A 24,505-nucleotide genomic window follows, 5' to 3' on the forward strand; every position below is an offset into this window, starting at 1 on the left:
AATTTATTGTTGTTATATTTGGTTTGGTGCTGACGTGTTTTTGAGGAATGTTTATATTTTTCAAAACTGATGCAAAAATGTACGGAAAGCACTTTTTATTTTACTAAATACTGGTCAGTATAATTATTAACCAGCATCAACAATGGTGTAAGTTCCCAATTTTATTTCCTTAAGAAATTATCAGAATTTTTAAAGTAGCTCCAGGATATGGTATTGTATTTTAGATGTAAGTGCAGACATTCAAAAATTTCATACTTCATGCAATTTATACGGTACTATTGTAGTTAATCTGCTTGAGAATCAGATTCATATAGATTCTTCCGTATCATAAGTTACAAAATTCAAACAGTAAATGAATTTTTGAAGTAGTGCAATTGCTAGATTTAGTGTGCCTAAATTTATCTTTTAATCTAATAATAATGAAGTAATAAATTATGTTTTCTCACTGAATGAACTTGTTACATAACAGACAAATGATATGATATTATTACTATTCTCCCGCTAAAATGGCCTATTTTCTATAATAATATATATTATTCTAACTATTGCTATTTTGTTATTCAAAATTTAATATAAAGTATTAAACTGGAATTCGTTGTAACAAGAGCAATAAGTAGATATGATTTGTTATTTAGTTTTTTTTATTATCGGTAAGCTTTTTCTTCTTCTTCCTATTGTTATTAAAAGCCTTTTCACTTAAAGTCGATTGTTATATTAAACAAATTTACGAATTTAACCTCTTGATTGATGTACCCACTGCTACTTTTTATTACAGTGATTTGTATAGTACGTTTAACTAGAGTTTGATAATTAGATATGCACACCGATTTATCGCCTCATTTACATACAGACGAATGTAACCTGCTGATTAAAGAATTAAGTGATTGTTTTGCTAATGTAAGTAAGACTTTTTTTTAAGATTTTGCCCAGTTCATGCGATTTCTTGGTAGGTTGTTTTTCGCCGTGAAATAATTTTAATGGTATTGTGACGTTATTAAAAAGTACTTTTTTTTTAATCTGTACTCGTATGAAAATTATTATTTAGTGTTTCTATCTATAAACTATAATATATCAGATGAACCTAACCTTAGAAAATTAACCTTGCTTAAACATTTTTACTTCACTATGAAACAGCTCAGTTCTGGAATTAATTGCTCCGGGTTTGTCTTACAATATGATTGTTCAAACAATTTAATTGAAAAATTATTTTATTTTAATATGAATTGTAACCCTGCCGTTCAATTATAGGGGTTAGTCATCATAGCATCACCAGCGTCTGAGTTTGATTTTGATTAGATCAAGTTTTGATTGATTAGAAATCATGTTATTAGTAATGTAAAAGAAATGATTGTATGAAGTTTTCGAAGAATGGGATATTACATTACAATAACTTGCGTGAATGGTTTTGTTTGGAAATTGAGCTGAAATTAAATCTTTGTCTAATTCTAAGTTAACAGTAATCTAAAAACTTCGAAATAGTTTTAATTAAATTAATATATGTGTAAAATAGATTTTTTATAAGTATTTCTATTAAATTATATTTCAGAAAATCAACGATTTTAAAATGCATCATAGAAGCACTTGATTAATTTCATTTTTCTTTTAAAAAATATTAATAATTGATGTAGTTAGCTGTATTCTGTGCATGCTATAAAATTAGGAATAAACAAGAAAAAAGTTGATGTGGATTATATTTTGATATCCAGCATCATTTAGATATGAATTATATAAATTAAATAAAAACAAAAATGTAAAATTAAATTTAAAACAAAAATCTTATCAAATTTTAAACAAGTGTTATCTTTATGTATAAAGATAACAGATATTCTGTTAGTTTACTTTGACTTTTGATCTCATGATTCAATAGATTAAACAATATGTTCTGATCTGTTAGTTCCTTCACTCCCTTATTTTGTGCACTAAACTTCACATTAGTTCTTTGACATTTGGGAATTTTCCATCATTTACTTAATGAACATCTGATGTTCTGAATATCATAAAATATGTAAAAATTGCAGTGGTGCTAAGGTAACACAATTTTCTATGATTTGTACATGGATCAAAGGAAACCTTGATCGCAGCACAACAGTTATATTTTGACAGTTGTATATATAAAAAGATGCAATTCCTTAGTTAATTTGGGACTGGTCAGTTTGTGATTGCAACACACGTTTACACTCATCTTTTATTTTAGCAAATTCTAATTTTATGAGGAGGTGGATCTTGAAGCATTAACAAAGTGTATTATTATTTGTGTTGCCATTTGTGTAAACTGTTTTTAAAAGCTTTTTAAAAAAAGGTGCTTTTAAAATGAGTAAAAACAATTATTTTAGTGCCTCAAAAATATTAAGTATACAAATTTTTAATTCTTATATTTTATCTTAAGTTGTTAAAATCTTGACCTGTTTAATCTATAACTATTTTTTCTTTGTATTTTTCTAATGTTTTAAAGCATTGAAATTCCATAATGATTACCTTACCTTAGTATTAACCTTAATTATTTTTGTCTTTAGGCAGACAAAAGTAATTTTAAGCCCTTATGTAAAGGATTTACACTATAAACATGTTTGTAAAAGAAAGATTTTACAACTTGCTTCAGAATTTATGTAAAATACTGGTAATGTAATTAACATAGTTGTTATTAAATATTATAACTTATTTGTCATTTGAGGTATCATAGACTTTTTAGCAAAGATGTTATCACAGTAGCTTTGTGCAACCAATTTATGTTGACATATCTAAGAAAAAGAAGAGAAATACTGTTTCAAACTTGAAAAAAATTACTTTTGACAGATGTACATTTCTGTGTTTGTATGTAGCTGGACCCTGTTGACTGATTCAACTTTCGGGTAGAAAGTGTTAAATTTTTGTAAAAATTGGAAAAGGGATGATGTTTTGGCTGAAATAAAATTTCAAATCTTTACTGGAGCACAAAATTTAGCATTTTTTTACTAGGAGGTTATTATCCATATCACAAATCGCCAAAAATCTGTATTTAATATTCACACCCCTTCCTGAATTTGTATTTCTTTTTTTAGCTATATTTTGTTGCTGAAAAGGAGTAATGAGGTTTTTGCATCCATATTGTCTACATCAAAAGGCCTTTTAAAATGCTATAAAATTTTTTTGTCTATCCTACTCCAATTAAAAAATCTTTAAAATCTATTTTAAATTTGCCTTGTTAAGATTCTGGTAGCCATTCCTAGCCCTGATGGGCTTTACTGGAGATCGTCTTTTAGACCCTCTAAAATGTCATCAGTTTGGCCACTGTCAGGATGCCACTAATACAAATGCCCTGGCAATTATTTCCATCTGTGTACTTACATAACAAAAAATCTTATATTAGAATTAAAATTATGGTTATCTTTGTAGTAGGTAGATTTCATAAGAAAGCAGCTACCTATTGCAATCTGTACCTCTGTAACCACAACTTCTGGGATTGTTTGCAGGGGATTTGAATTCAGTGTGTTTTTATTAGTAGCATAGTGAATTTTGTAATGTGGAATTTTTTTATGATTGAAGTTTTGTCTGTGTTGTTGCCATAAACCAGTTTTCATCTCCCGTTATGATCATTTACATGTTTCATCAAACTTCCACCCGATGATCGGGTCATCAAATGAGAAACAAACTTTGCTGGAACTTGATGAATGTTCAATTTCTCAATCAACATATTATGGCATGGTACAATAGTGATGCTGCTAACCTCTTTCAATCTATTTGTGATTTGCACGCATCAGTCGTTGATTTTCTGAACATGGGTATAGTCAGTATGTAAAAGGCCTTCCTGGTAAAGGGTCATCTTCAATTGACTGATGACCACTTTTAAATCGTGAGAACCATTCGTAACTACGTACAACCCAGAACATCATCTCTGTAAGCGTATTTCTAAAGTTTCTTTAAAAGTTTTCCTCGGTTTCACACAAAATTTTTTGTTGCTTCGGTGCTCCCTAAAATCGCATGTTACAAAAATCGCTGCTAACACTTAAACATGTTGCACTCAAATAACACGAAAACTAAATGAGTATGAGAAACTGCACATTACTAAACACCTCTGTTGACGCGTAATTAAAAATGTTTGGTTATTGAACAGACCTTGTACATGTGTGTACATTGGCTCAGAGCAAGTAAATTACACTTATTTGTGTAATTGCAGCACACACATTAGGAAAATTATTTTCCTAATGTGTGTGCTGCAATTTGTTCCAACTAGTGAACAATAAACAACCCTCCAACGGTCCAGTTAGATTAGGATGATATGAGTGACATGTAAATGAGGTTTATTCTTGTACAGACTCAGGCCGACCATTTTTGATGTGTGGTTAATTGAATCTTGAACCCCATCCTCTGAAGTACACTGGTATCCATTGCCTTGTATTCAAATCAGCTAAATAATCATTTTTACTATGATTTGAACCTCAGAACCTTCAATACAATATTCAGTATCATTCTAGATATAAAAAAAAAAACTTTAAGAGAAATAGAATTGGTCACTTCTTACTTCCTTGTACGAAGTAAAGGAAGTATTGTGATCGTGAATATCTTGGTTATTTCTGCGAAATAAATAATTGATATTTCAACGGAAAAAATATCCATTTTGACCATCTCTGAATACATTTTGACTAGTTTCAGTATGACATCTGTATGTACGTACATATTTATCTCTCGTAATTCAAGAACGATTAGGCAGAGATTTGGATTTGTTGAAACATCTAGTTGTGCACCTTCCTTTTTGGTTGCAATCAAATGGACCAAAAGTGTCCAAATTACCTCAAAATCCATTGAATTTGGATTATTTGATTTATTTTTAACTGCAGTGATAAGCCATCATTGAGAGCTTTTCAACAATATATCATAAATGATATTTATTTTCATTGGTTTCAGAGTTAAGCCAAATTAAATTTTAATAAATGAAATATGTGGATCTTAACAAGGGGAAGGCACATACACATATATTTTTACTTTTTTTTATTATTATTATTGAATAAATGGTAATTCAATAATGATTAGTAAAATACATTTTTTTGTTCTTTTCATTTTAATAATTAAAATTAATAATAACATGGTTGTTAACTGATATATGCATGGTTCGGATCAGACACATAGGAACTCTTATGGCGTCCACATCAGATTTTTCCAATACAGTAAATCTTTTGTGATATTTATAATTTGTTCTTGTTTTTGTTTTTGTTTCAGAATAGATTTAGGAAGTTTTTTTTAGTTTGTGATGATTTAGAAATAAAAGTTGAACAGTGCTTAAAAAAAGAGGTAAGATATTTTTTAACAATTTTATATAACCTTGTTTATTATAGAACCGTTGAGCTTTTCTCCCATGCTTTGTTGAAAACCAGTAACAATGATTGTTGACCAGAAAGCAATTGTCACATACTTGAACCTAAGGGGTGCCCTGCAAACAAACAATGTCTGGGACTCGATCATGTGTATAATGCTTACCCTCTGCGTCATCCCATGTGGCTTGCCATAAAGCATTGCCATGCTGTTTTATCTTGTGAATTGTTTCTGAGGTCAATTACCTGACTTCTTAGCAGCATAACGCTGCTGCTTTTCTGAGACAAATAAATCTATTGGTTTTACGCTTGCAATCACCAAGATTGCCTCCTGTGAAATAGTACGGTAACCTCCCGTTACTGTTAAATAGGTGTTGAGCTCTCAATAATATATCCCGATAGCTTTTAAATTTTAGCCTACCTGCTCAAACAGGAAGAACAGTTTAGCATAATTGCCTCGCACATTCCCTTGTACTGGATATTCATAGTCCCCACTGTTCAAATACTAAAGAAGGCACAACAGGTCTTCTCCACGACATAATTAAGGTGCTTTTTGAACTGCAATTTCTCATCAAGAAACATATTTAATATGAAGGTCTGACATCGAAACACAAACCCTGTTTGTTGGGTAAAGTTAACAAAAATAAATGAACACACAGCCCTTATTTGCCAAAAGAAATTAGACTGTAATTATAGAAAAAACAACTAAATGTTAAATCATAACCTTAAAAATTAAAAGAAATACAGAAAATTCTTATTAAAGAAAAAATTCTATACAGAAAATATACAAGAAATATCAGCTTAACTCAACATATGAATAATGATATTAAATGAGAAAATACATGACTAAACATTTTTCAAATACACATTTTGAAAATCTACAATTTAACAAAGCCTGAAAACAAGAGAACATAAAACACATCTTATTTACAATTATATACTTAGAAAAACATAACATCAATAAACATAGTATGACTGGAAAACTGTTGCATTACTGACATATGCTGTAATATTGAAAAATTAGCAATGAACAAATGTCATTAACTTAGAAAAATAAACTACAGTAAATCTTATTATTGGCACTGGCCTTTTCTAATTTATGAACATCAAACTTAGCATTAAATAATTAAAACATGTAATTCTAGTTTAGTGTAGAAAAAAGGCCACGATAATATTTCAGTATAAAAAAAAAATTAATTACAATAATCAAATTGAAATAAGTGAACATAGAGTTCATTTTAGAAAATAAGTTTTCTTGAAAATATAAAATTACAAAGAAGTCCAAAAACATAACTTCACATTAGGAGTAATTTTCTTTAGATTAATTTAAGAGAAGTAATATGAATTCAGTGCATGAATAGATAAGAATTAATCTCTGCGATTAACAAGTTAAATTAGATTAAATGATAGAGTTAATTGCAATAAACATTTCAAGTAAAGGTAATTTACTCTGAGTAACTGACGTTTGAACACAAACTTTTGATGAACAACCCGAAATATAATAATAATCAATAATAATATATGAAATATATCGCACATATGTTTTATAATTCTGAATAGTTTTAATTACCAGTAGATTTGATAAGAACGATAGTTGGCATTTAATAACACATAGAATGTGCTACACATGAAAAAATAACATCACACATGAATATTAGCAAAGGAGGAACTCGTGAATGGAAGTACATATGAATACATACAGTAATCCTAGGTGTAGTCTGCAATGGTGTATCTAGAATACAGAGGTGAAACGTGGTTTAGAGGTTGAGCAGGACGTGGCATCTGATTTGTAGCAATGAGTTTGGAGATTCTGCATCGATGAAAATGTAATCAGCAGCTGGAGAAGATTCAGCGTCTATAGAATTGGCAGTTTGTTGTAATTGAAACACTTTCAACATAGACGTAATATTCAGAATTTGAAGATTAACTTAACAAAGAAACGAGGCAAAACAAAACAGAGATCAGTGAAATCACGAAACACTGACTAGTAGAAACTAGTGAATATTTCAACAGAGAAATACCACAACGTTTATGATAGAATGAAGACGACGAAAGTATTTAAACATTATATGAGAGAGACAATTGCAAGCTGATTCTCCAAGGCTGGAGGATCAGCCTTGTGCATCCGCACAACGTGAAAGCCTGGACTAGAATGGAAAAAGTGTGGCGTGGTGAGAAGTAGGGGGAAACAAACCTAAGCAGTGGACAGGAGAGTGTGTGTGTAAAAAACAAGAGATGTGTACATGTATTAGTATGGGAACGATAAGAAAAAGGGTGTGTTGAGGGTAGCAATAAATAATGGGAGGAAAAAAAACACGGTCACTTATTAACATGACAGAACCGCCAGACTGACTGATGCCAGGACTTGAAAGCGGATACGATAATCCAAACAAAGATAAACAAACAGATACACATATGACAATCCCAAAACAAAACAGAGTAATAAATTTACCAAGTCTGTAACAAACAACAAAACGCAACCCTAGCTTTGAATTCATAGAAAAATAACGCAACTTTACGCAATGGCGTAAACACTGTTGAATCAAATTCAGTTATAGTAGTTGCCTCCTAATTCATCCATCCATTCACCAATTCTCCAAGCAAACATTTGGTCTCTTATTTTATTTCGCAATCAATATATATAACAAACCATCTTAGCTTTGCAGAATATACCTAACATTGTAATCTCTAACATTGTTGACAATTATGTTTTAATATTATATATGAGTAAATGTAAGTAGGAAAGTATAAATAAAATTATATGGAAAATATAATTACTACTGCCAAAGAAAATTTAGAAGAAAAATTGTTTCCTCTAAGAAAACTGTGTAGCACAATCTATGTAGGAAATTACCAATAAACTGTTAACAGGAAAATATGAACTGTCATAACAGATCTTAAAACAAATATTGGTTGTATAAAATTTGTAGATTGTAAAGCAGCCTATTAATAATCTTTTTAACCATTAATCAAACTGTTTTGTGATTATATACTTAACTGGCAAATTTTCAGTGAAAAAACAAACTTGTGATGGGCTAAAAAAACTTGACTGGCAATTTTATAAATTGCCCAGATAAGATATTAAAATCCACTTTCTAAAATTGAATATGAATGTTATGGTTAGAGGATTTCATTGAATTGTGGTCAATTAAAAACAGAGAAAGTTAATTGAAAATTTGAATTTGTGAGAATTAGCTTGAGAAAGTGTAAGTGGAAATTATGTTAAAACTAATTTAGTCAAAACTATTTTAAGAGAATGCAGCGAAAATTATTTAAAGAGAACTCTCTTTAAATAATTTTCCACTTTATTTATTAATTTTCACTTTAAAATGATTTCCACCTAACTTCCACCTAGTTAGGTGGAAATCATTTAAAGAGAATTCGAAGTTATTTTTCACTTTAAACACTTAGGTCCAAATCATCATCAGCCTTACTATTTGTGCACGTGCATGTGTGTATGTATTGTATTTATATCATTGGTTAGATAAAATGTGTAAAAAATAAAATGTATATGTGTAAAATTGTATTTATATAATTAAGATAAAAATGTAAATTTGAAATATTAGTTATTATTAAAAACAATATAATCTATATAGAGTATTTTTTGTTCAGGATAAAAAACTACCTGATCCATCGCTATGATTCTTGATATACTGAGAAGGAGATATATATATATATATATATATATATATATATATATATATATATATATATATATATATATATATATATATATATATATATATATATATATATATATATATATATATATATATATATATATATATATGTAATATAGTAGTACAAATTTGCTGGTTAAGTACAAACTGTAATGAATTGTGAACTTATGTCACTTTGTGGGCAGGGTTTGAGTTTAAAAGAATTTAGTTCAAACAGTTCAAATTAGTTTGAACTAAAATTAATTTCTAGATTTGAGTATCATTTCAAGGGTTAAATTTTTTTTGAAATCCTGTTATTTCTTTGATGTCTCTGTAACAAATGTAGAAATCAATTTGATTTTTGGTGAGTTATAATCTTCATGACAAATTTTTTAGATTTTTGAAACTTGACCTTGAAAGGGAATGGAAAAAGGTAAAAAATGTTGACTATACTCCAATCCTGACTATAGTAAATGAGATTACAGTAGCTTCGGGCTTGCAAGTATGTTTTAGATAAATATTTAAAAACTATTTTGGGTTTTTAATTCAGATTCTTTTTTTTAAGGGGTGCTAAGGTGTATGGCACTGGCTCACCCACCACAGCCGCTGCCATCATTATTGTATGTGTGAATGGCTGTACCTGCCTCTGGTTACTTGACCAGTAAACATTAAATAAAAAAGTTTGGCTGCTATGGGAAACTCAGTAACAATATAGCACAGGTGAAGCTATGACTGGGAGCTAGTTGGCAGGAAAGTTTAATCTGGTTACAGAAGGCTTCACCCTTGGGTGGAGCATTAGTGTGAAAGTATAAGAATTTTCTTTCTCAGTAAACCTTTTTGAGATATGGGACCCTTGGTGACTGTATTTCACCATCCCCCGGACCAAGCATAACAAATTGTCAACATTCAAATTTCAAAAATTGGTTAAAATGGGAATGATTCTCCTATTGGTTGGATGTGTGTCACATGATGAAAGGTTGAGCATTTGCAGGGAAAAACTTCAGTTTTATTCTTTCAATTTGTTTTTGATTCATTACAGTTGAAGAGATAATAGCTTAAAACACCTGTATTCCTTTTGTACAGTCTGTAGATTATCATCTAGATGGCATAAACTGGTACATTATTTTATTTCTGTTTTGTCTAAGATTATCATGCTTCCATGATATCAGAGTAGTAGTTATAACTCTGATAACTACAGCATGATATCATGCTGTAGTTATCAGAGTGAAGGTGTTGCTTATAGGTTTAATTTTTGGATTTCAGCAGGCAGGCATACTGATTTTCTGGCATATATATTCTGGCTTTCTGGCAGGCATACTTAATTTTCTGCAGTAAGGCTATGTAGGCCGTGTTGCTTTTAGGCATGACTAATTAATATTGATTTTCAGTGAGGTGCCTGATATTGTTACTTTTTCTATTCATTTTTGTTTGTTGCACTTTGTTGATGACAATAATGGTTAATAAGTGCTATCTGCAGATCTTTATAATAAAATAGTTGTTAGCTTTTATGTTGTAACCAGTAGAAAGTTAATTGCATGTATTTTATTGTAAAATTTGAGTAACTGCTTTCTTTATAAGTAATATTTATTTATATTTTTCAGAGAATTGCTAAACACAAGTTGCATAATGAACTAGCTGCAAAGCAAATTAAAGAAAAACTTGAAAAGTTGAGAAAGATGAAGGATTAAATTTTATATTGATATTTTTTTATAGAAATTTTATTAAAAAATATGAGTCGTGATGATTGTGTAATTGATGTGGATGATGTAGTGGTTAATCGCGTTGTACCGCTTGAAGATAGCTATGACAAAGAGGAAAAATATCAGAGTGTAATAGAAAGATACTTTACACCGCGTTACAGCCTTGATGTTGGCATGCCTAATGGTGATTATTGTATTCTTTTACATTCAAATAGGATATGTATTATTACAATAGCTCCTTCGCATCCTTTGAGGTCACAAAATAAAAATATTACTAAACTTGATTTTCAAATTTCAACGAATATTGATCGTTTAAATAATCATGTTTCTGGGAAACTAAAACGTGGTGCTCAAGTATTGCAACAATCATCATCTCCTTTATTTTTTGTCGAATGCTCTGATGGTACTATTTATAAATTATGTGCTTGTATCCCTGGAAAGTTAGTTGAAATAAATGATGCGATTATTAAAAATCCAAATCTTCTAATAAAAGATTCATGCAACACAGGATTTATTGCGATCGTATTACCATCTATACCTAATTTTGAACGGTATAGAAATGAGCTACTTACTCCAGAACAATATAAAAAGGAAAGAGGTTTAGAAAGTATATTCAGTTGGGAAGAAAGAAAAGAGGATTAATTATGGTTCTAGTTTGATATTCATTTGTTTTTTTATTAAAAAATTTTGTTATTGTGAAATATATATTTTTTTCTCTATTACTAATTCTTTTGTATGGGAAGAAAATACCTAGGATTGGTATTAATACCTCCTCCTATTACCTAATACCTATTACGTAATACAAATTTTTTCAGTATGTTTTGTTTCATTAGTGTAAAAATTATATTCAGTGTAAGTGAATATAATCTACACGCGTGCGTGTATAGGCACTATACACAATTACAGTGCAACATAGTTTCCAACTGTACAAATAATCCACAGGATACGTAAATACTATATTGCCCATTGTTATACTATTGAAATAGAATTACATATTATTGAAAAATCAATTGGTGAGGATGTAATACAAAAATACTGTAGTTTTTTATAAGAAATATTTTCTTTAGAATGTTATTAATAATGTACCATGTGTTTGAGAAAGTTTCTGCTGTACATCAAAGGATTGTAAACATAGTTCAGGAGATTTGTTTTTCAATTATGACATACAAAAGATGATTTTGCCCAGATTTCTACTCCTAAGTAATATATATAAAACTATACTAAAACTATGGACATAAATTGAGAATTATACTAGTTTTATATGTAGTATTGAATGGAAGATTAAAAAAAGGATTCAGTTCTAAGTTTGCCATAAATTTATTGTTGAATTGCCAATAGATAACAAGTTATAAAAGTTTTGAGAATCTCATTGCAGATGATTTTAAAGGTAGACTATTTCTGTCTACAATAAAATAAAACTATTTCAGTTTTATTGACTTCACATTGCACCATAAATAGCATTAAGTCAATAAAACTATATAGTTTTTTAAATTATTTTATTGTTTCTTTATTATTTGACATTTTTATTTTGTGAATTTGACATTTATACCATTGTGAATTGACAATTATAACATTTCTATAACATTACCATTTCTCTGGTGAAATAGTATGAGAATTTTAAAAACTTATAAATCATTTTTAAAATTCCTTGAAATATGATAGTTAATCATCTCCTCAGTAGTAATCTTTGGCTGGATTTTCTCGTGAATAAATTGTGATAAATTGTACAAAATGTGATACAGCCATGAGTAAGGGCATGGGAAAATAAAAATGGAATTATGTTTGGTTAGAAAAATTGATTAAAAAAAAAAAAATGTAAAATTTATTAAAAATTTTACATATAAAACATTATAGTATTAGTATTTGATGACTTCAGCTCAAAAGGTAATTTTTTATGCAGTTTAAACATTGGTGATTCAGCAAGGTAACCAACAAGAAGTTAAAAGTAGGAGAATTTTTTTGTAGAAGTGAACAAACTGCATCAAAGGAGTGTAAAAACAAACTAGAAATGCCACTAGCACTAATTAGGTTTTAATTTCTGGAAAATTAAGCCCAGCAAATGCACGAGAACCAGGACTATATGCAGCTTGCCAGTCAGTGCTGAAATTGGAGGTTAGGTTTACGTTTAGAGGTTAACATTTTTGTTTAGAGAATGCAGGTATGGTTTAAACCTTATAATCACCTCAGTGTCATGGCAGCAACAACCTCCTTGCAGGAGGATCTCCCTCTGGTCTGGGGGTCCCTAGAGCCTCATCGGAATGCGCTAACCTCCTCTTCAGGACAGCCACCCTCCTCTGCTGAAGGGCTACCCCTATTTTACCTGGTACGCATTGCATGTATCAGTCATTCCATGCGACCCCAGACACACCATGAGGGTCCCTTATGCCATCATCAGGGAGTCCCGACCCCCTCTCTTGCTACACATGGCTTCCATTATTTTTTGAAGCCTTATTCTTATTTTATAATATGCATTTTCATGCATCCCACTGCAAATGATGTCTTTGCATCCTTTCTAATGGACACATAAACTATTAACACACGTATTGCACCGCAACAATACTGATCAGAAAATACTTCCTAGCTTAGCACACCCAAACAGGAAGTTAACGTGTCAATATCAGCTTGCACATGCTGCGCTTGTTCACTCACATATTTACAGAAACCTTTACACAAAATCAAATCAGCCTTAACCTAATATAATAATTTACAGACACAATCCATTACAAGTCACCTCCTAGTTAACCATGTAATCAATCAGGAAGCCTTCGTGACAATAACTTTCTTTTTCAGCTCCTCGCTGCACCTGCTCACACATAGTTACATACTCTTAACCTAAACAATCAAAACAACCTTATCGTAACATAATAATTGAGTCCCCATTGAGACCACTCCATCTCCGCTACCTTCCCATAAGCAGTCATTTGTAGTGCCTATGGCCATTCAACAATGCGGCTAACTTTAATGCGCTACATAAGATCCTACCTAAAAGATCCTAACTGCAAAAAAGAAAATTGTACCTCTGTCATGTGCAGAAACATTGCCATTTAGCCCTAGCGAACCCTTCCAGCATGCTCCTCCTGTACTACCCATGTACTACAATTCCCATGATAGACATGCGCATGGGTTATGCCACCAGAAGGTCAGAGAAAAATTGCAAGACAAGAACATACCTAATCCTAACATTACATATTTATATACTAACAAAATATTACAAATTAAAATCCTAAAATCCTAATCTACTGTATCAAACTTAAATCCACCCAGGCATCCTCCCGACTTTCAGGCAGCTGCTGCTCGTCCTCACTCAGGGGAGCGCATGCTGTCGAGGGGGTTCCTACTTGGCCTTCAGGTGTGAGTCAAACTTGCCAACTCCAACCAGTCCTGCTGCGTTCTGACCATACGTCTGATCACGTCTCTGGTGTGGCCAACGCCACAACTCTCCTCCTCGCGTTGGTGAAGAATTGTTTTCTTATCTGAAACAGTTATTACTAACATTAAAAAATTTGAAGTTTAGATAAAAAATCAGAAATAATTGAAATTTTTAATGAAAATTATTTTTAATAACAAACCTAAAAAACAAAATTGTAATTTTTTAAGTGATAATAAACTGGAATTTCTAAAACAACTGTGCATCGCATTCTAACTGAAATTTGGGCAAAAAGATTTGTTGTAGCTTTGTGCCCCACTCACACAGTGACTATAAAAAATATTGCAGAGTGGAGTAATGTAAAGACATGAAAATATCGGCCGCTAGGGACCCACTTGATGTCTTTCATTGTAACAGGTGATGAAACATTGTGTTTTCAGTAGTTTGAATGTTTTAATTGTTTTGACACAATTTCAGATACCCAAAGGGCTACGACCATGGTACTACAGGCAGTTTCAAAGGTTGAGTATCAGAATTGTTTTGAAAAATTTTTCCAATGCTTCCAGGTGTATTGACACACAAGGAGCCTATTTTGAATAAAAAGCCATATAAACTAAAAGTAAAAAGAATTGTATTTTATTTCACATGAGAGTTACCTTTCCTGAGGGGTGGACTGGGTACACACAACAAGATAGTAAAAATTAACAAAACAAAACTTCAATTTCTTAAACAGGATGGTCTTTTAATATTATAATCACTACTAGAAGCTGTAACTGGAAATCCAAAATTAGGATTAATGTCTCGGTCATCAAAATTTAAATAAAATATACAGAAATTTGGAAAAATATTGTTTTTGTCATCTCAGAAAATCCTTTGACATCTTTAATGTTTAAATCTAATAATATTCTGTTTATTTCTGTATCATTCACTAAAACAAAGCTATTAATTATAATGGATGAAAAAATATTAAAAATTATAACCTCCAATGGGTTATTATTTAATAAAGAATTGCTAGTTACATAGATTTGTAATTATATATGAAAAATATAATCATTTCCTAAATTCTTAAAAGCATGTTGAATTAAAGTAATGAAATTCATAGACAATTATGTTAATTGAGGGACAATGAAATTTTATAAGGAAATAACCTTTAAATGCATTTATATAACTAGAACCTAACATTTTGGATTAACATATAAAAATGAGGCTTGAATGGTCTTTAAATATAATCAAAAGCAAAACAATTTTAATCCTAATCCAATTGACTTACAATCTGAGGCAGAGTGATAACTATTCAGTTTTCAACAGCAGGCCCTGTGTTCAAATTCCAGTTAGGCAATGCATTTTTCATATGCAAGTTGCCATACTATTTTTTTTTAGGTTAATTAGAAAAATTGTTCTGCCTAACTTTTTAAATAAAAATCTTTAACGATTAAGCATTATCAACAGTAGTTTTATTAATAACATGACTGATCAGCAGTAGTTACAAAAACATTTATTGGAAATATATTTTTCATATAGAGTATTTGGAAAGTAAACTGCATTTTAAATGTTTTATTTTAAGTTGTAATAAATTAAAGTTCCTCTGATTTTTCAAAATCGTTATCAGTACTTTAGTTCCTTATCACTTTTCAGAATATGGAATTTTATATTACAATCACCAAATACAATTGCATAATGACACTGTACTGTTAAAAATTTAATTTTACTTGTTTGATAATCTGATAAATGACTGTCTTTCATTATAATATTTGAAAATAATTTGGTATACTCACAATACAAAATGAATATCCACAATACATTTTATCTCCAGGAAGACCGGTGACTCTTTTACAAATGAACCGTGTAGGATTGATGGGCGATTTTGATATAACAATATCACCATGTTTTATTCTTCTTAACCTTGGACTAATATGTTCACTTACTATTATATTATTGGTTGATATTGTAGGTTCCATCGATGGACCACTGCACTGTAACAAGATTAAATAAGATAAGTTATATGTATTAGTAACTGGGTGTATCCAGCACCTCAACCTCACATTAGTAATTTAAACAGCTAACTGGAGAGAAATGTTTTACAGATAGAAAATTGACAAAACTACTATGACACAAGGTTATAAATACAAGAATGTAAAAAGATAATAAATAATGTCCTACAAGGACCTTACTTAGTAGTAAGGATTTACCAAAACCCAGAGAACACTAGCAGGGAAAAAGGGGCAATAAAGATACAATTTTGGTTACACATACACAGTGTATGCACTAGAAATCAAAATCTTGTATTAAAAATGTAATTTGTTAATATTGAAAATGTAATTTTTAAGAAATATGACTTTGAATATTGCAAATACATTAAACTGAATTTACTGAGTTCAAGCAATCTATACATAAACTGAATTTACCGAGTTCAAGCAATCTGTACATTTTTTCATAATAAATAATGTCCTACAAGGACCTTACTTAGCAGTAAGGATTTACCAAAACCCAGAGAACACTTAGCAAGGAAAAAGGAGCAATAAAATCAATTTTAGTTACACATAAACTAGAAATCAAAATCTTGTATTAAAAATGTAATTTGCCCCACAAAAAGAAGTCGCATGGTGTCGTGTCTGGATATCTTGGGGGGCTTCATCATTAGGACCAGTGTGACCTATCCAGTCTTGCGGGTGCTGTTCATTCAGATACCCTCTCACATCATTATGAAAATGGGGTGGAGCTCCATCCTGTTGGAAAATGAAATCTTGGGAATCCTCATCAAGTTGTGGCATCAACCAAATCTGGAGCATGTAAAGGTATGTGTCCCTTTACAGTTGTTTCTGCAAAGAAAAATTGCCTATAAAGCTTTCTTTTGTATATAGCAGCAAAGACATTCAACTTTGGAGATTCTCGAATTCTCAATGATTCACCGAGGCTGTTCTGAATCCCAGATTCAAACATGTCTATTGACTTTGCTGTTGATATATAAGGTTGTCTCATCACTTAAGACTAAACTGTCCTCAAAAATCTTAATTTTCCAGGAATCCCAACATGATTACACTGATGACAGTGTGAAGTTGTTTTCGTCTTCAGTGAGTGGTTGCAAAAGATTCACCTTTTAAGCGTTGAATTTCAAACCCTTATGAAGAATATCAGACTGTTAAGCAAGGGAATGCTAACTCACAGCTCGCTTTCTGAACTGACTTCATGGGGCTGTGTTGGAATGATTGCCAAACCCTATCTTTTTCTTTCTTTTTCCTGTTTAGCCTCTGGTACCTACCGTTTAGATAATCCTTCAGAGGATGATATGTACGAGTGTAAATGAAGTGTAGTCTTGTACATTCTCAGTTCGACCGTTCCTGAGATGTGTGGTTAATTGAAACCCAACCACCAAAGAACACCGGTATCCATGATCTAGTATTCAAATCCGTGTAAAAATAACTAGCTTTACTAGGACCTGAACGCTGTAACTCTCGACTTCCAAATCAGCTGATTTGGGAAGACGCGTTAACCACTAGACCATCCCGGTGTGCCAAACCCTATCTACTGTCTCTAAGTGCGAAGGACGGCTGGTGCTTTTGCCTTTACATTGTCAACCTGTCTTCACGAGTTGTGTATGCCAACATTTAATGGAGTTCGTCAGGTTGACTAACCCGAAACTGTCACCAAAAGTTCCGTTGAACTGTGATAACAGAGGTTGTCTTTGCTATTCCATAGCACAAAATGCCTTCTGTTATTTGGTGGACGTCACCTTGAAATATTTGTGTTCATGGGAATGGTGGGTATTTCAATCAAAACTTGAGGTATCTAATAGCAATCAATGTAACTTACACCTCTCTCCACCCACACTTGGCATCTAGAAAAAAAATATATAAAAAAGGTTACAATTTGCACACGCCGTACATAAAAATATAAGTACATAGTGATTACATAGACAACATCTTTCATTTGTTGTAAGTTAAAAAGGATATTTAAAATAAATTGTATTTATTTCTTTTATTATTTTTTAAGTAGTTATATAACTTAAGGCTATTTACCATCAGTCACTGATGAAAGATAAATTTTATCAATGTAAAAATGGCAGGCCTGTTCGGGATTCGAACCCAGGATCTTCTGGATGAATGGCACTACCACTCGCAGAGCGCAGATAATGTAGTACACAGCCTTTCTTATATGTTAATTTAATATGCTATCCACATTTAGGAGCAACTAAATGGAGAATTTATTGTTGTTATATTTGGTTTGGTGCTGACGTGTTTTTGAGAAATGTTTATTTTTTTCAAAACCGATTCAAAAATGTACGGAAAGCACTTTTTATTTGATTAAATACTGGTCAGTATAATTCTTAACCAGCACCAACGATTGTGTAAGTCCCAATTTTATTTCCTTAAGAAATTATCGGAATTTTTAAAGTAGCTCCAGGATATGGTATAGTATTTTAGATGTAAGTGCAGACATTCAAAAATTTCATACTTCATGCAATTTATACGGTACTATTGTAGTTAATCTGCTTGAGAATCAGATTCATATAGATTCTTCCGTATCATAAGTTACAAAATTCAAACAGTAAATGCATTTTTAAACTAGTGCAATTGCTAGATTTAGTGTGCCTAAATTTATCTTTAAATCTAATAATAATGAAGTAATAAAACTAGTTACATAACAGACAAATGATATGATATAATTACCATTCTCCTGCTAAAATGGGCTATTTTCTTAATAATATCTCTTATTCTAACTATTGCTATTTTGTTATTCAAAATTTAATATAAAGTATTAAATTGGAATTCGTTGGAACAAGAACAGTAAGTAGCTATGATTTGTTATTTAGTTTTTTTTTTATTATCAGTATGTTTTTTTCTTCTTCCTACTACTATTAAAATATAATTAAAAGCATTTTCACTGCTACTTTTTAACAGGAGTTTCGTTGTTACGGGTGATTTGTATAGTACGTTTAACTAGAGTTTGTTAATTAAGTATGCACACAAATTTATCGCCTCACTTACATACAGACGAATGTAACCTGTTGATTAAAGAATTAAGCGAATGCCTTGGTAATGTAAGTAAAACTTTTTTTTAAGATTTTGCCCAATTCTTATGATTACTAGGTAGGTTGTTTTTCGCCGTGAAAATAATTTTTTAATGGTATTGTGACGTTATTAAAAAATACTTATTTTTTAATCTATACTCGTATGAAAATTATTATTTAGCGTTTGTATCGATAAACTGTTTTATAATATATCATCAAATGAACCTAACCTTAGAAAATTACTTAACTTTGCTTAAACATTTTTACTTCACTATGAAACAGCGCAGTTCTGGAATTAATTGCTCCTGCTTTGTCTTTCATTATGATTATTCAAACAATTTTAATTGAATTTATTTTAATTTTAATATGAATTGTAACCCTGCCATACAATTATAGGGGCTAGTCATCATTGTATCACCATCGTCTAAGTTTGATTTTGATTAGATCATGTTTTGATTGATTAGAAATCATGTTATATTTATTAGTGAATGGTTTTGTTTGGAAATTATGAGCTGAAATTAAATCTTTTTGTCTAATTCAAGTTAACAGTAATCTAAAAACTTTAAAATAGTTTTAATTAAATTAAAATATGTGTAAAATAAATTTTTTATAAATATTTCTATTAAATTATATTTCAGAGAAGCAATGTTTGAAAATGCATAATCATAGAAGCACTTTAATGTAATTTTTCTTTAAAAAAAAATATTAATAATTGATGTAGTTAGCTGCATATCTTGCATGCTATAATATAAGGAATAAACAAGAAAAAAGTTCCTTTATACATGATGAGTTTTTATATTATTTGATATCCAGCATCATTTAGATATGAATTATGTAAATGATGTATCATTAAATGTTAACATAAATCTTATCAAATTTTAAACAAAGTGTTATCTTTATGTATAAAGATAACATAAGATTCATTTATAAAGATGACATATTCTGTTAGTATACTTGACTATTGATCTCGTAAAAAAATTATTTCTTATATTTTCTTATATATTTTTATCTTAAGTTGTTAAAATCTTGTCCAGTTTAATTAATCTATAACTATTTGTTCTTGTATTTTTCTAAATGTTTTAAAGCATTGAAATTCCATAATGATTATTACCCTACTTCAAAAAAAAAGCACAGTATGCTATTTTAATTTGAATTTTTAATATTAACCTTAATTATTTTTGTCTTGAGGCTGACAAAAGTAATTTTAAGCCCTTAATGTAAAGGATTTACATTATAAACATGTTTATAAAAGAAAGATTTTACAACTTGCTTAAGAATTTCTGTAAAATAACTGGTAGTGTAATTAATATAGTTATTATTAAATATTATAACTTATTTGTCATTTGAGTCATCATAGTCTTTTTAGCAAAGATGTTTTCTCAGTAGCTTTGTGCAACCAGTTTATGTTGACATATCTAAGAAAAAGAAGGCCTTCCTGGTCAAGAATCATCTTCAATTGACTGATGACCACTTTTAAATCATGCGAACCATTTGTAACATTACGTACAACCCAGAACATCTCTGTAAGCTTGTTTCTAAAGTTTCTTCAAAAGTTTTCCACAAAATTTTATGTTGTGACGGTGCTCCCTAAAATCGCACATTACAAAAATCGCTATAACACGTAAACATGTTGCACTCAAATAACACGAAAACTAAACGAGTTATGCAAAACTGCACGTTACTAAATACCTCTGTTGGTGGATAATTAAAAATGTTTGGTTATTGAACAGACCTCATATATGTGCGTAGTTGGCTCATACTTAAGAGCAAGTACATTACACTTTTCGGTATTTTTAAAATTATTTTCCTAATGTGTGTGCTGCAATTAATAAGCAACCCTCCCGCAGTCCAGTGAGATTAGGATGATATGAATGACATGTAAATGAGGTGTATTCTTCTACAGACTCAAGGCCGACCATTTTTGATGTGTGGTTAATTGAACCCCATCCTCCGAAGTACACTGGTATCCATTGTCTTGTATTCAAATCAACTAAATAAAATGTATAAAAGCAACTAATTTTTACTATGATTTGAACCTCAGAACCTTCAATACATATTCAGTATCATTCTACATGTAAAAAAATTTAAAATAGAATTTGTCACTTCTTACTTCCTTGTACGAAGTAAAGGAAGTATTGTGATCGTGAAAAGTTTTGGTGTTTTCTACGAAATAAATAATGGATATTTCAACGGAAATATCCATTTTGACCATCTCTGAATACATTTTGACTAGTTTCAGCATGACATCTGTATGTATATACATATTTATCTCTCGTTACTCAAGAACGATTCGTCAGAGTATGTTGAAATTTTGGATTTAGGACTGTTGAAACATCTGGTTGTGCACCTTCCCTTTTGGTTGCAATCAAATGGATCAAAAGTGTCCAGATAAGTCCAAAATCCATTGAATTTGGATTTTTGGACTTTTTTTAACTGCAGTGATAAGCCATCATTGAGAGCTTTTCAAGAATATATCATAAATGGTATTTATTTTCATTGATTTCAGAGTAAACCAAATTAAATTTTAATTAATGAAATATATGGATCTTACAAGGGGAAGGCACATATACATATATTGACTTCATATATATATATTTTTTTTTTTAATGTTTTTTTTTTATTATTATTATTGAATAATATTGGTAATTCAATAACAATTAGTGAAATAAATTTTTTGTTCTTTTCATTTTAATAATTAAAAATAATAGCAACATGGTTGTTAACTGATATATGCATGGTTCGGATCAGACACGTTCTCACTTACACCACATAACTACTTGTGCGACGTGAAACAAAATTAATATGTTAACTAATATAAAATGCTGATAATGGACACCAGCAATTGTGTAACTGTCCACTTTATTAAAAAACTGGAGGATCATATCTGTTTCAAATGAAATAACTTTAAATGAATTGCATTAAGATATGTTTATATAATTGTACATAGGAACTCTTATGGCGTCCATATCAGATTTTTCCAATACAGTAAATCTTTTGTGATATTTATAATTTGTACTTGTTTTTGTTTTTGTTTCAGAATAGATTTAGGAAGTTTTTGTTAGTTTGTGATGATTTAGAAGTAAAGGTTGAACAGTGCTTAAAAAAAGAGGCAAGATATTTTTTAACAATTTTATATAACCTTGTTTATTATAGAACCTTTTGCTTTTCCCATGCTTTGCTGAAAACCAGTAACAATGATTATTGACCAGAAAGCAATTGTCACATACTTGAACCTAAGGGGTGCCCTGCAAACAAACAATGTCTGGGACTCGATCATGTGTATAATGCTTACCCTCTGCGTCATCCCATGTGGCTTGCCATAAAGCATTGCCATGCTGTTTTATCTTGTGAATTTTTTCTGAGGTCAATTACCTACCTGACTTCTTAGCAGCATAACGCTGCTGATTTTTTGAGACAAATAAATCTGTTTCTTACTTAAATCTATAATTCAAATACTAAAGAAGGCTTCTCCACGACATAATTAAGAGCCTATTTGAACTGCAATTTCTCATCAAGAAACATATTTAATATGAAGGTCTGACATCAAAACATAAACCCTGTTGAATCAAATTCAGTTATATAGTAGTCGCCTCCTAATTCATCCATCCATTCATCAATTCTCCAAGCAAACATCTGGTGTCTATTTTATTTCACAATCAATATATATAACAAACCTCTAAGCTTTGCAGAATATACCTAACATCTTAATCTCAAACTTTGTTGACAATTATGTTTTAAAATTATATATGAGTATAAATGTAAGTAGGAAAGTACAGGTGATTCAAAGAAACGGGAAATTTTGAAAGTTTTGTTGGTAGCCGTGGGTGATTGGTACCACTTGATAAGTGGCGCCAGCCTCTCTAACCTAACCATTTATTTAGTCATTTAGTTGTCATGGATCCTTGGAATGGTGCGGAAAGTGCTTTTGCTATCAAAGCGTTTTACAAAAACAATGACATTGTGGAGAGAGTGCATAGAGAATTTCGACATCATTTTAATCTGGGATGGCACGACAGTGTTCCAGCAGCACATGCAATTATAACATCGATATCTAATTTTGAGAAAACTGGTTTGGCAATGAAAAAGAAACCTCCAGGCCATGAGCAAACCGTCTGTACACCACAGAATGTTCAAGCTTTACAAGATGCTTTCACACGAAGTCCACATCGGTCAATCCGTCGTCTCTCAGCATCTTTACAATCGCATAGTTCAAGTGTTCGAAGAATGTTAGTGAAGGACTTGCAATTCCATGCATACAAGTTGCAGATCGTCCAGGAACTGAAACCGAACGATGCAGTTGTGCGAGCACTATTCTCTAATGTAATGCTTCAGAAGATAAATGATAACGAAGAGTTTGTTCATGAACTGTGGATGTCAAACAAACCGCATTTCCACCTCAGTGGATTTGTTAACAAGCAAAATTTCAGATACCGTGCACAAGAAAATCCTACGCAGCTACACCAGTGTCCGTTGCAGAGCCAGAAAGTGACTGTGTGGTGTGCTATGTCATCTTACGGTGTTATATATAGGCCCTTATTTTTGTGAGGATGACAACGGTCTTGCGATTACAGTGACGTCGGCTCGTTACGTAGCCATGTTTGAAACCTTTGTTGTGGAACAACAAAAGAGATTTCCACCAATTCTTAACACAGCGTGGTTTCAACAAGACGGAGCAACGTCACATACTGCACGAATATCGATGGCAGCTGTACGCCGATTGTTTAGACAACGTGTCATTTCACGAAATGGTGACATTAGATGGCCTCCCAGATTGCCTGATCTCTCAGCTTGTGATTACTTTTTGTGGGGTCACCTTAAAAGCAAAGTGTTCCACAGTAGACCTGCTACAACGGAAGAACTGAATGCAAAGATCCGAGAAGCAGTAGTGGAAATTCCAGTTGAGATGTTACGTCAAACCATGAACAATTTAACGAAGAGATTTCGTGAGTGTTTACATAGAAGAGGAGGTCACCTGAAAGATGTCATCTTTAAAAAATAAACTAAAATTCATTTTCAAAAAATAATTTTCATTAACGTTAATTAATTTAAAAAATTTCCTGTGTCTTTGAATCACTCTGTATAAATAAAATTATATGGAAAATATAATTACTACTGCCAAAGAAAAGTTAGAAGAGAAAATGTGTTTCCTCAAAGAAAACTGTAGAGCACAATCTAGGTAGGAAACTACCAATAACTGTTATCATGAAAATATGAACAGTCATAACAGATCATGTAACATATTGCAAAGCAGCCTATTAATAATCTTTTTAACCATTAACCGAACTGTTTTGTGATAACATAATTATATACTTTACTGGCAAATTTTCAGTGAAAAAACAAACTTGTGATGGGCTAAACAATGTTTAACCAGTTTTTCCAATTCTAAATTATCTAGAGCTGGAACAAATTAAGCAGATGCAAATTTTAAAGAAATTAATACAAAATCTTAACAAATTGTTTTAATGTTACTAAAACTTGCAGATGTT

General features: G+C 30.9%; 2 protein-coding genes across 8 annotated transcripts in view; both read left to right on the plus strand.

Moving 5' to 3' along the window:
• The first annotated feature begins 673 nt into the window (after window positions 1–673).
• Window positions 674–11,366, plus strand: LOC142332024 (protein Abitram-like). 2 transcript variants are annotated; one of them, XM_075378097.1, is made up of 3 exons: window positions 674–897; window positions 5,194–5,265; window positions 10,546–11,366. In XM_075378097.1, exon 3 carries the CDS (start codon window positions 10,675–10,677, stop codon window positions 11,284–11,286), a length of 612 nt encoding a protein of 203 aa, XP_075234212.1. In that variant the 5' UTR covers window positions 674–897; window positions 5,194–5,265; window positions 10,546–10,674; the 3' UTR covers window positions 11,287–11,366. The 2 variants fall into 2 exon arrangements, with proteins under 2 accessions (XP_075234212.1, XP_075234213.1); XM_075378098.1 differs by having other exon boundaries at window positions 5,199–5,265.
• A 7,182-nt stretch (window positions 11,367–18,548) lies between these two features.
• LOC142332025 (COX assembly mitochondrial protein 2 homolog) overlaps window positions 18,549–24,505 on the plus strand; it is a 9,179-nt gene continuing 3,222 nt past the window's right edge. The window contains exons 1-3 of one of the 6 annotated variants that reach the window (XM_075378104.1): window positions 18,549–18,795; window positions 18,910–19,049; window positions 22,057–22,128. In XM_075378104.1, the coding sequence (XP_075234219.1) occupies window positions 18,969–19,049; window positions 22,057–22,128 (153 nt within the window). In that variant the 5' untranslated portion in view covers window positions 18,549–18,795; window positions 18,910–18,968. Of the gene's footprint in view, window positions 18,796–18,853; window positions 19,050–22,056; window positions 22,129–24,505 lie in introns of those variants that run through there. The other 5 variants (XM_075378099.1, XM_075378103.1, XM_075378100.1 and 2 more) reach the window with 5 other exon arrangements.

This window comes from Lycorma delicatula, chromosome 11 (assembly GCF_047948215.1).
Source record: "Lycorma delicatula isolate Av1 chromosome 11, ASM4794821v1, whole genome shotgun sequence".
NCBI lineage: Eukaryota > Metazoa > Arthropoda > Insecta > Hemiptera > Fulgoridae > Lycorma > Lycorma delicatula.